The sequence below is a fragment of the Bos indicus genome, chromosome 13, assembly GCF_029378745.1.
Source record: "Bos indicus isolate NIAB-ARS_2022 breed Sahiwal x Tharparkar chromosome 13, NIAB-ARS_B.indTharparkar_mat_pri_1.0, whole genome shotgun sequence".
In the NCBI taxonomy this organism is placed as follows: Eukaryota; Metazoa; Chordata; class Mammalia; order Artiodactyla; family Bovidae; genus Bos; species Bos indicus.
The window spans coordinates 51,305,157-51,317,982 of record NC_091772.1 but is presented as its reverse complement, the minus strand read 5'-3'; the positions used below and the strand labels follow the sequence as shown (position 1 = coordinate 51,317,982).

General features: G+C 48.2%; 2 protein-coding genes across 6 annotated transcripts in view; one reads left to right on the top strand and one right to left on the bottom strand.

The window, feature by feature from the left end:
• The window catches only part of PANK2 (pantothenate kinase 2), a 29,129-nt gene extending 27,411 nt beyond the window's left edge, over nucleotides 1–1,718 (top strand). For all 5 annotated transcript variants that reach the window (XR_002181977.2, XM_019971912.2, XM_019971914.2 and 2 more), the window contains one exon: nucleotides 1,266–1,718. Coding sequence is in view for 4 of the 5 variants with exons in the window: in XM_019971912.2 (XP_019827471.2) it covers nucleotides 1,266–1,316 (51 nt within the window). In the remaining variant the exon portion in view is untranslated. The remainder of the gene's footprint in view (nucleotides 1–1,265) is intronic.
• Nucleotides 1,719–4,816: 3,098 nt separating this feature from the next.
• The window catches only part of RNF24 (ring finger protein 24), a 111,805-nt gene continuing 103,795 nt past the window's right edge, over nucleotides 4,817–12,826 (bottom strand). Inside the window, exons 5-6 of the mRNA XM_019971915.2 lie at nucleotides 11,546–11,625; nucleotides 4,817–10,784 (exon numbers count right to left, since the gene is read on the bottom strand). Of these exons, the coding sequence (XP_019827474.1) occupies nucleotides 10,646–10,784; nucleotides 11,546–11,625 (219 nt within the window). The 3' untranslated portion in view covers nucleotides 4,817–10,645. The remainder of the gene's footprint in view (nucleotides 10,785–11,545; nucleotides 11,626–12,826) is intronic.

Below are 12,826 nucleotides of genomic sequence, written 5' to 3'. Positions count from 1 at the left end.
TTTCATACTTTTACACATAGTTGTGCAGTTTTCCCAGGACCACTTTTTGAAGAGACTGTCTTTTCTCTATTGTGTATTCTTGTGGCTGCTTTTTCTTTTAAAGCCAAGAAATAGAGTGAAAGGGCAGGCCTCTCTTGTGTGGGCGCATGCTCTTTGGAGAAGCTTTTCTTGGAAAATAGACAGAACCTTAGTTATTTATAGTGTTTCAGAGGCTTACCATGTGCTCTTCTCTTCCACAGCAGGTCTTTCAGGATCTTCCCACTCCCTTTGTGTTCACTTCTCTCTCGCAGTGCTTTACCGTGTGATCGCATCCTTTGGAGACTGACAGATCCTGTATCATTGTACGATTATTCTCTGTTACTGGCAGTTCCTCTCTCCCAGTGTGGGTTTTGTCTCATTTTCTGTTTTCTTTTTAATTTATTCATGTCCTGGTTGTTTTTGACCTTAATTGCTTACTTCAGGAGTTGGTCCAGCATGGTCTTCTTCAGCCGCTGCTTCTCTGTCTCACGTTTCTGCCTTCCCCTCCGGTGCCTCTGTTCTTCAGATGTTGCTCCTGACCTCACCCGTCTCTACATGGTGCCTGAGGGTTCTGTTGTCCTGGCTGCTGCCCCGCTCCAGATCTAGACATCTGGTGGGTGTGGCTGCTTGGCTGCCTAGGGTACCTCAGCTTTGCACATCCTGTATGGAGCCCCCTTCCTTGCTCTCTACATCTCTTGCTCCTGTGTCTTTGTTCTCAGGGGTGGTGTGACCGGATGTGGGGGAGGGACCTCAGCCTCCCTGCCACCCTCCTTCTCTTCTTAGGCCAAGTCTTGAACCCATCCCACCCCATTCTTTGCTCTCCACCTCCAGCCCAACAGGGCCCTCACCCTCAGTGTCCCTGCTCCTCCTACATTGCACTTCATATCTCATCTTCCCTTCATTCTGGAATTGTCTTGAAATGCTCCAGGCCCCCATTGCTTCTCATCGCCTCATTCCCCAGGAGATGGCCCAGGTACTCTCTCTTAACCAGAGGTAATGGCCACTGTGGGCCTCAGAGCTTGTGGGGCCCCCACTGAGGGCTCTGGTCTGATGTGCCAGAGTGCCCTCCTCTGCCTGGGAGCTCCTCAGAACTTCTCTGCTGGCCTTGGGCTCAGCAAAATGGGCATCAGGAAATGAGTGGCAGGAATTAAGGGCCGTTGTTGGCTTTAATACTAGTAATCATATTTATGGTAGTATAAGTAAGTCTAAGGAGAATTGCTCTTATTTTTCTTTCTTTTTGTTTTCAGGGTTATTTTGGAGCTGTTGGAGCACTCCTTGAGCTATTGAAGATCCCCTGACTGTTACCTGGGGAGGGGTTCCTGGAACCTTCCACAATGGGATCTGTGGATGGACTCTTTTTTTAAGACTTACTCAGTTTTATGATTGTCTACTACCTGAATCAAAGCAAGAAAGGACAAGTGTATTTTTCTAAGACATCAAGATAAATTCTTAAAAATTCAGTCTGAACTAATAACCAGTAAGGAAATATATATGTATTAAAAAAAAAAAAAAAGTGGACCATGTCGGTGAGGATTCTCTGTATTTAAGTTGCTCTTCAGTATAGCTTTGTTCAACTTGCTGTGTAGTTTTGAAATTCAGCATCACTCAGTGGAGCCACTTCGGGAGAGAGCTGTTCTTTGTTCAGCTGGCTTTAGTTTTGTGTCGTGTTGAATTTGGTAAATATAAGGCAAGCAACTCTGTATTAGTCTAATCATACTTTTTGTCAGTGTGGCCTTGGAGAGTGTCGTCTTTGTGTTAACTTCGGTGTGTATAGCCTTGTGTGAACACTGAAAAACTTTTCAAGGTTCTGCAAACTTCCTGGGTAGATGAATTCTTAATTCTGTGCCTGTAACTTTTAACAAGGTACTTTTGGAAGGGCAGTTCCAGGTTGTTTACACTGTAGATCCTGGGAAGGTCTGTTTGGAATGACAGGACTTCTCCCCTGGGCAGGATTTCCTTGGGTATTGCACAGATTATGGATGTGACAGAAGTGAGTAAGCTAGTAGAAAAAGCATATCTGAAAGGGCCAGACAGAAAAACAGAAAGGGCCGCTAGTGTTGACATCTTTTCAGGGAATGGGGGGAGTCTGGTTATTTCAGGCCAGTAGAAAAGGAGGAATGGAGCTGCCCATCGATTAGCCCATGGAGAAAGGGCGGGGCTTCTACTCCTTGCCTTGTGCTTGCCTGAAACTGCCTGGGAGTTTGCCTCAGTTGGATATAGTAGCGGAGGGGTTGTATGTGGGAGGCTCAAAAGGCTGCTTGAGGAGAGGCAGATTTTTAGATGGAGTCTTGGCGGAGGTTGACTTTGAATTTTTTGTTTCTGCTGTGCAAAATGATTTAAAAACCTCCTTGGAGAGAGAGCAACATTTGTATCTCATTTTGGTATTATTTGGCCTGCATCCCTGCTGAAGGCAATGAAGGTTTTATATAAAGCAGCCTTTGAAACAGAAGCAAACTCCAAGGCTCTCTGGCCTCTTTGTGCCCCTTGGCTTCAGGCGAGGAGACTGGCCTGGGAGGGACCACATATGGGAGGCAATGTTCCAAGGGACAGAGGGGCACAGGAGAGTGGGGTTGGATCACTGAGGGAGGAGGGAGTTTGACCCCACAGTCCCCTCCCTCTCTTGGCTGTTGTCGAGAGTCATGGTCTGCCCACCTGCAGGGAGGGCACAGCCTGCGCGGGGTCAGCCCAGCGCCGTTTCCCAAGGGTGGCCACCTTGCACACTTTCCTGGGCACGTGCAGGTGGTGGTGCTGCTGGCTAGGGCAGGCTGTGGAGCTGGAGGGACACTGGGGGATGGGAACTGCCGCCCAGGGCCATGTGATCAGCTTCCTCTGTTGCTGCTGCCCCTCCTGGGCCTCAGCCTGAGTCACCTCCAGTCTTGTCCTTCTGCCTTCTGCCCATTCCAACCATGGGCTTGTAGCCCCAACTCCCCCCCGCGGCCACCAGAGTCAGTGCCACCACCCACTCACTGGTACCATAGTCATGCTTTTCAAGCCCCTTGCACGCCAGACCCTCTTTCCTACTTCCACCGGGCAGAGGAAGGGAGCCTGAGTAAGCCTGGTTGCTGCCCGTGGACACCCAGGTTGGCCTCTGAGGCCTCGTGGGGTCCTGCCTTTTCTCCTTGGACTTACCGTGTTCGTGAGGCTGTGCCAGTGCTTTTTGTGGGTCATGTCATGCAGCCCTTGTCATCCCCACCATCTAACAGAAGAAGGCACCTGCCGAAAGTCACACATTTAGGATCCGGCAGAGCCCCCTTTCCTCTTACGCCTTGCAGTGGCCTTCCACCTCCATGGATTCACCACTTCCTGCTCTGGAGAAACTGCTTCTGTGGCTACACTTTGTACTTCTGATTAGCCGATCCTTTTACTACAGCGAATCTCATTGCTAAATCTGATGGACATTTCATGTTCTCATCTTTAGTTCTATCATTGCAGTCCACACTTGCTTTTCCTTCTATCTCCTACGCCACTTTATCTCTGCCAGTTTATTCTCCACTGAAGACAGAGATCGCCAGCTCTCAGGCTAAATCCTGGATCTACTTAAGCAGACATCACTCACTTTGATTTCCAGGGTAGCATGTCTGGCCTAGTCCTTGCCTCTAAGCTCATCTCAAGGCAGTGACTGCCCTTTTCCTTTGCCCCTTTCCCCCTTTTCTTCTGTATTTCCAGGTCATCTTTACACAGAAATGTCTCCATCCTCTCCCCTGAACCTCCGGCAGCATCTTCTCCCAGTTACTGCTACTTCACTAACTCCAGTTTGTAAGAGGCGTGGATGCTCAATCTCTCTTCACCACAGGCACCACCCTGATCTAAACCACTGCCCTGTCTCATCTCAGCAGTTATCCCTTCCAGTCTGCCAGCCTGGGTAGCCTGAGGGTCTCACCCCACACTCCCCCACTAGAGGCAGTGGGGGTGGTAGTGGCTTTAGAGATGTGGAGATTGGAAGCGGGGGAAGGAGGTTCTGTGAGGGTACTTAGGCTTGCTGGGGGGGCTTGATCTTGGGCTGCCTGAATTTTGATGCCAAATAGGCAGCCGGATATTTAGGTTGGGGACAATAGACCTGAGAATGATGTGCATGTAGGTGGGGATTTAGTGAGTCCTAAGGTAGAGTGATGGAACCAGAGATGGGCGGAGGAGGACAGGGCTGCAGAGAACATTGAAGAGGGGACTAGCGCAGGTGGCCCATGGCTCAGGAGACTGGAGGAGAGAGGAACCCTGCAGGCACTTCCACTAGGAGGAGGTTTCAGAGTTGGCACAGATTTGGTTGCAGGTCATGGATGACCGTGAGGGGAGCAGTTTCCCTGAAGCTGTGGAGCCAAAGCTGAGCTGTGCAGAGGTCCTAGGGAGTGAGGGTTGGTGAGTAGAAACAGTAGCTGCCACAGGATGGCTTTGGACTGAGATTTTGTTTCTCTTCCAACAGAATAGTTGGCATGTCCAGGCCTGGGATATAGCTAGAGGAGTGAGGTGTGGGCTGGTTCCACCACTGCAACCCTCCTGAGTACTGGCGTCCACATTCGGGAGACTGCTTGACTGTGTCCCCCCACATCTCCGGTGCTGAGGCCAGGGTGGCAGGGAGCCCTTGGCCTCTCTGCCTTCTCCCTTGCTGTGGCCTGATGCTGTACTACTCATCCCTGACTGGCACCCCACACCACAAGGAGACAGGCTGGCGGCTCCCTCAGTCACCTGTTGCTGGTGATCAGTTCCATTTGTTCAGAAGCACTTACCTTGACTTTACAGCTCTTGCCACATGGGCTTAAAGGGGATGTGGGTGACCAAGGGTATGTATGTGCTTAGCACAAAGTATTTTTTAAATCTGCTTTTTATTTACATTTAAGTCAATTACATGCATGTTTTATTTTTTAAATGAGTAATTAGCAAAATGCATTAAAGTTTTAAAATAGCAAATATACAAAAATATATAGCTTATAAAAAAACCGCAAATGTTTAAAAATATTCTGCTGCAGAATTCATAGTGTACAAACATGTCTATGAAACCTGAGGCTCAGCGTTTCATAAACTTTTTTTTTGAAGGAGTTATACAATATCTAGTGAGTAAACCCCAGTAGGCTTAAAACTACAAGACTAATATCCCCTCTTTCTGGCAAAGATCTGTCAAGAGACCGAGAGAGGACAGTTGAGGAACACTTTCTTGGAAGACTGAGCTATCATCAGGAAAGAAACACTAGCCCCATCTTATTCTCCTGTTCTGGGCCTGAGAGGGAAGGATGGATGGAGGGATGGTGTGCACCTGGCCTGAGATGCAGATTTTCTAGGCTTGTACTAGCTCAGGGAACTGCGAGGGGCTTCATCGAAGTATAGCCAAGGCCCTTGACGCTGGTAGGTATGTGTCTCTGGAGCAGGGAGCCCCTGACTGTATAGCCACAGAAGTGATTTCTGGGTTGGTAAGCCACATGTGCTGATGCTTGGTCTAAAAGTGGAATAAAACTCTGCATCTTGCAATAACGAATTCAGGCTCTGAAGCTGAACTGGAACAATAACAGATTTACTGAATAAGCCTCTCTATTTTCCTCCTCATGTTCCAATCAAATGGAAGCACATTCTGTGGCACACTGGAGCCTTCATTAAGACACTAAAGGAACGTGGCCCAGCATTTTCCAGTTAGCAACTGCAGATTTCATCAGAATTGAGACACATTCATCTCCTTTGCTCAAATTCCTAAATACTAATAATGAAAGAGGTTCACGGATAGAAGAAGGGTGGTTTCACACATAGTTCCTTTCCAAATTTCTGGTCACAGGCTTAAGTTACACTTTTAATCCAGTGAATCCCTGGGCTGCTGCTGTGGGTGGCAGGATAGGGGAGGTGGGTAAAGAATGAGAGGCACAGGTCCCTGCCCCTCCCGCCAAGGGCTGCCTGGAGGAAGAATCTTTAACTTTGATCTGCAGAGGGAAGAATGAACTTAAAAAAAATTGGTGGGGTTAATGTCTCATTGACTGGAAAAAATGTTGGGCGAGGAGAAAGTTCTGTGGGAACATTTGCTTTTTAGTGTGTGCATAGAGTTGGGAGGGAAAGGGAATAGGTTCACGAACTTGAACATTCAGCTATACGGCAGCTGACCACCTATTTGCTTAGCAACATTTGAGATATCTGCCCCACAAAACGAATTGCTCAGCCTGCTGCTCCAACTCCCGCCTCTCAGAAACATGGGTTTGCATAAGAAACCATGGCAGTTGTAGCCAGATGTCACTGCTGGGCTGTCAGTCCTCGCTGGAAACTGGATTGGGGGCTGGGGTGGGCCTGCAGCCTGTGCTGCCGCTGACTTTGCTCTCCCCAGTGCAGGGGGCCTGGGTTCAATTCCTGGTCGGGGAACTAGACCCACATCCCACATGGGGGGAAAGGAAAAAAAAAAATGGTTGTGCTCTCTTGTTATTTGGGCATCTGTAGTTAGGGTCAGGGAGGGACTGTAGTTCGATTTGTGTAGGAAATGAAGATTTCATCATGCTGCAATCAGTGGAAAATATGCCTTATTAAAAAGGAATGTGATTACAAAAACATCCCCCAATTCTGGCTCACCTTTTACAGATATTCTGACTTCTGGGATGGGTCTTCCCATGACTGGGAATGGTTCTTGAGTAGTACTTGTCTGGTATTACATAAGTGGAAAAATAAAAAATTATACACATACAGTTGATTCTGGAACAAGATGGATTTGAACTGAGGTCTACTTACACATGGATTTTTTTCAATAAATACATTCTACACGGTCCAAGGTTGGTTGAATCCACAGATGCAGAACCACCGATACAGATAGCTGACTGTCAGGTTACATGCAGGCCATACAGAGTGTCAGCACACCTAACCTCTGTTGTTCAAGAGTCAGCTGTGTATATATAGATACATATACACACACATACCTACACACATGTACGTGTGTGTGTACTTGCTTGTATATGCATGAACGAACTCTGGAAGGTTCACAAGGAACCAACTAATAGTGTGTACTCAAGGGGTGGGAAACTTGGCTTACTGGAGTTCAGGAATGCAAGGACGACTTAACTTTATGATTTGTGAACCACGTGAAGGGATTACCTATTCAAAGAATTTAGAAGGAATATTCAGCGCTGAGCGAAACCACATTGAGCACAGTGGGCAAAGGTAAATGGAAATGACTGAGGCAGATCAGGAGGGGAAAGGGAAGGGAGCCAGGTGAACTGGGGCTCAGTGGAGAGCCCCTAAATCTCAGGAGGCTTTCAGCTGTGGTTTCTATCAGGACAACAGGGGAGTCCCATGTGGCCAGCATGATGTCACTTAGTAGCACCAGCTCCTATGACCCCCCAGGCCTGCCTGCTGGGCTCCAGACATGGTAGTCCCCATAAGGGCTGGTGGGGACACCCTTAGTACACACTCCTGGGTGAGCAGCTAAGGAAACAGGCTTTGAGAGGCTAACTTGTAGAAAGGCACATGGCTAGTGAGTGGCAAGGGGGTGGCTGAAAACCTGAGCAGCTTTTCTGTCCAGAACTCTGGGGATGTCTCCTCGTGTGCATTTCATACTTCCCAGAAAACCTCTCAGAAACAGTTACTGTAGTTGTTAAGTAACTTAGAGTGGAATCAGGCCTAGAAGATGATAGGCTTTGGAATAGGGATGTGGAAAGAAAGGATCTTTGTTAAGAACAGGGCCTTTAGCCACGGTGGGAGGTCCTCAGTATCCCTCAGCACAGAACTCTGCATGGGCCACCTGCTCCTATCTGACCATTACTTTCTTGGCCTGACCAAATCTCTGTACCTACTCAGTCAGGAATCAGGTCAGGCTGGTTTTGTTTCCTGTTCCTGCAGCCAGCTGAATTCAGCTGTACCCCTAGTAACAACTAGATAATGATTGACCCACCTGTGGAGTTGAGTTGAGGCTAAGTTCTGCTCCTCTAGCCCATGGTACACAAGCCACACCCAACTCTGAGCTGCTTAAGACATGTTAAGACTAAGTTATAAAACCACGTCACCTGCCAGCGGCCCCAAAGCAGACCAGAGTCCTCACAGATTAACAAAAGGTGAATAACTCATGGAGATAGATCTGGACAGCACAGCCTCACTGTCTCACTGAGCCTGATCAAAGAGTATTAAGGAATCTTTAACTTCCTTAATAATGGAGATTTGACCTTGTCCTTCACATAAAACTGATTTTAATCAGAATTGAAGATGTAAATTAAACCCTGGCCACTCTGTTACAGCAGTGCAGCCCAGTTAAGTCCTGGAGGAGGACCTAGATGTGGGGAGCAAACATTTGTGTTGCGTTGTTTGGAGGCATAAGAACTCATGAGTGACACTGGCCAGGTGACACAGTAGGACACTAAGCCAGGAAAGGGACGCTGACTACTAGCAGAGTGAACACTCAAGCACGTCAGTGTCAAGCCCCACCTTAGTGGAAGAGCTGAGTTTTTAAAAGCCCTGCACGTTCACAAATGCTGAGATTACTACAAATACAGGGACTTCGTGAGTCTGTCTCCTTGGTACTGATACACTGAAATCCTGTGAAAGCTGTGAGATGAAAATAATTTGCAAGCACAGAACACAAGAATTCCTCCTCTGAAGGGAAAAATTGTTTTTCCTATTGGAACTTTATAACGAAGATGTGACATTTGTCCCAAGGCTGTTACATGAAAACGGTGAGTGTTGGCTATTAATGAGGCAAGTCCAGAAGCAAGCCTGCCTCTGACATCGGTCACTGAAAACATGTCACTGGAAACTGAGTGCTTCCCAGCATTCACCTCTACTGTGCTACAGTGAGTGCAGAAACAGGGTGAAAGTACGAGTGTGCAAATAGCTCTTTGCATGGGCGCCAGACAGGCTAATAAGGCTTTCATATAAAACTATTCCACACTTCCCTTGCCCTGTTTAAAGAAGCAGTCCAGTTGGCATACCACAAATAGGTCACATAGGGTACAGCCAATTCTGACCAATGGATTTGTAATTTTCCAAACTGGATTCTGCCCAGCACTTTTCTAGGCTAATGGGAATTTTCCTCTTCATCTGATCCCAGCCATCTGAGCCAAGGATAGGTTCCCTCTCCCATCCTAAGAGAGTAGAGGCTGGATTCCAAAAATATTCCTGGAGACATTCCCTGAACAGAGTAGCAAAGTTTCCTCCACCCCCACTCCGTGTCATACACGCTGCATTTCCCATGAGAAGCTGCCCCTATTCGCACCTGTCGGGTGGAGCAGAGGCAGCGCTGTTGAGGAGGCCACCCCTAAAATGGAAGGAGGTGGAGAGCAGGGCTGTGGAAGAGAACTTGCTGTCTGAGCCAATGCTGCTTCACATAGTGAACCTATAAAGTAGTCATGAATCCTGCTGGACTCAGTCATTTCTAGAAAAGTAGGACAAAGAACATGAAAAGTAGGACAAAGAACCAAAGAGCAGCATGCGTTTTTCTCCTGTAACGACACTCAGTTATCGTCGTCTGAATACTGAGGCACAGGCCAACGATGAATAGCCCTGCAGGAGCTTCCTGAAACTACAATTGCAAGTGCATCCCTGGCTTCAGAATTACATTGGGATCTTATTTGCGATGCTTTAAATAGTTAAAATGTCAACGACAGGCATTTTCTCTTGAGGAGAGACAGACAGGGAAGGGAAGGGAGGGAAGAGAACAGACGGCAGGACAAGGAGAGGCAAGGGGTTAGCAGCCTCCCCAGCTCAGCAAGGCCAGGAGGACTGGCCATTATCAGAGAGATGCTCCTTTCCAGAGCCATGGGAAGGGCTCACAGCAGCTTCCTACTGGGGCAGTGGGCCAAGACTAGCAGCTACACTGGAGCCACGTTGTATATGTGGGGATGTGGGCAGCACCCTGGGGTGCTCGGGTCATACAGGGACAGCATGGGCTCAGAGACCCACCCCCTGCTGGGGCTCCTGATGGTGGCTTGGCTGTGCCTCACTGGTGAGTAGGAGGGGAAATAAGAGGAAATGGCTTTTGACCAGACCTTTCCAAGCATGTGTACTGTTTTTAGCTCAGATGATTGGATAAGCAAATGTGGACTTGAGGAAGAATCAGTGGTGGCAGCCACTGCTGCTTTGTTGTAACCAAGCCCCTGGTTTCCAAGATGGCCTTACCAAAGGAACGTAATGTGAGTGGCCTTGTTGACACTGCCTCTGGCACTGCAGCCGGCTGCGCCTGGGCTGAGGTAACCGCTGTTTTCACTTGGCTTAGAGGCTGCTGGGAGGGTTTGCTGCTGCAAAGGTGTGCAGGGTCTGCAGAGAAGCTCGTGTGTCCCCAGGGTGTGTGTGTGGGGGGGAGGGTAGGGGCTTTAAAGACCTGCCTTCAGTTCCTTTCTGAAACACTTGGGTTTATCTTCCCTTCTGGTTGATAAAGATTCATCCTGGCGTGGAGATGAGTGTCTGGGAGACAGAATGTAATGGAGTTAGCAAGAGATCCTCATGAGGTTTCTTGAACCAAATTGCGGGCTCATCCATTCCTCTTGGCACGGGGTAGTGTCAGAGTACTTTGGTTGTCACAAGACCCAGAAGTCTGGGTTCCCAGCCTAGCTGGCCCGAGAGTTCTTCATGAGACAAAGGGAGCAGCAGCTGGTGCCCTAGGTAGAGCAGCCAACACAGAGACCACTTGTGTTCCTCCCAGCTCTGCTCCTCCCAGATCCTGCAACAGTTTGATCCTTGTGGTGAGCTATACAATGTTCTCTGCCCCGGGGAGGGGTCCCTGTAGGGGTCCACGGTCCTGCTTACTGTGCAACTGGGCCAGCTGCAGAACTGGCATGTTGCACAGTGGACATACTTTGCGAACTTCCAGCCATTTGATAAGGCACCTGCAGAATGAGACACCACAAGAGGCAAGATGTCAGTCCGTGTCTGTGGCACCACCTGCCCACACACCTCACATGCTGAACATTTTGGAAACCCAGATCTGGGGAGCAGAGTCAACAGCCAGGTCCCGAAGGGCCCTACCACTGGGTGGAGAATGCATTTCATTCTCTGGAGGAACCAGAGACTCCAGTTTTCCAAGAAGCTACAGTCAGCATACATCCTCAGTCCATGACTTCTTAAAGAATGAAGTACACTGAGGAGGGTGGTGGGAAGGAGGGGAGTAAAGTGTTCTAGTACGCATACAAAACATAAAATTGTAAGAGATGGGGGAGTCTTAAGCATGTCTGTAGGAAAGCATGTCTGCTACTTACACTGACTTATTTATTCTGATTTAAAATAATTATGGTTTTGATTAAACTTTTAGGAAAGGAAATTCTTATTGAAAAGTTCCAGTAAAATAACTTTTTATAGCCTGGGTCTCCAAGGAGGTATGGGCTTGTCTGACTCTGCCTTAAGTCCTGCCTTGGTAGTCACATTTCCATTACCCTGATCCCTCCTAATGTCTGTCTGTCTGTCTCTTTTCTCTTACACACATACACACACATAAATACAAATGCCACTCAGTAGGGTGCTTTCAGCTTTCTACATTATAAACCAATCATGAAGTCATCAAACTTGTCTGGCACTGCCCCAAGCCCATGGGTGAGTTGGTCAATGTGCCTCAAACTCAGGTCCTCTTAAATAATCCCATGCCAATACTCACTTTCTGTGGAAGGCATGCTTACATGGACAAATCCCCAACTCATCTCGAGGCTTGAAGTCTTCTAGACACACTGCACAGAGCTGAAAGACAGATTTGCAAATGAGGCAAAGTATCTGCTAAGTCATTCCCCAGGCCAATGTAAAGTGCAGGCCCCTGAGGCCCAGCCATTTGAAGGGACTTCAGTATCCCACAGGTCTGAGTGAAAGAAACAGGATCAAATGGGCAAGGTCTTCTGAAGAAGAGTCTCCTGCTCTTCCTGCACATATCTCAAAATTTGAGGGCAGATGGGAGAAGACAGAAAGCAAGAGGCAGGTTCCTTTACTTCAGTCTATCAGAAGAGTCTGACTTAGGTTTTTTCTTATTAGATAGACTGAACATAATTTTTTGTGCTGTGCCAAGGAGCTGACTTTTTGTAGGAAATGCTCTACCTACTCAGTAGTAGAGCCCCTGAAAGGACTGCTTGGATCCTGAGGCAGGTGCTGGGGCTCTCCTTTTTCTGCTCTTCATAATGTGGAATCTGTAAACCATAGCACAGCCTTCGGTAATACGCTTCTCGTAGTTCCTGGGGTCCCTCACTCTGACACTGTCCTGTCAGTGTCTGTCTTTGTCATATAAAAACTGATTCAAGAGTCACTGAATTTAAACTTGGGAAAACGTGCAGATGGGGCCAGGATTGCTCTGATAGGTGGCTAGCCTCAACTGCTTGGAAAGAAGCCTTATTCAAACCCAGATGCTGGGTTCCAACCACTACTTCTTGAGCACTTACCAGGGCCAAGGGACACCAAGTATCGTCCCATTTACTCAATTTACAGATGGGGAAACAGAAACTCAGAGCAGTAACCATGTTGCCTGGAGGCAATGCAGTTGGTGAGTGCCAGGCCTGGCTGAGGATCCAGGTCTGTAAACACTTTCATTTGCCCAAAGCTTGAACTCCTCCCTGCTTGCTTCCCTGTCCATCTCCAGGGATCCTGGTTAAGCCATCACCATTTCTTGTCCAGACTGCTGACCAGCCTCCCTGTCACCCATTTCTTAACCTATAATATGTAATCCAATATTCTCAGGTTTTGTGACAGGACACGTGGCTCTTTGTGCCCTGTGGCCAGTGCTATGAATGTTGGTCTTCCATCACCCTTCACAGAACTCTCAGGGCCTTGTGTATACAGCAGTCAAGATCTTCACAGGAGGAGGAGAATGGATAAGTGCCTTATCAGCTTGGATTACTGCTGAGACAGCATGAGAGGAGGGAGGAGAGCAGGACAGATGGCTGGCCTCGGCTGGGAC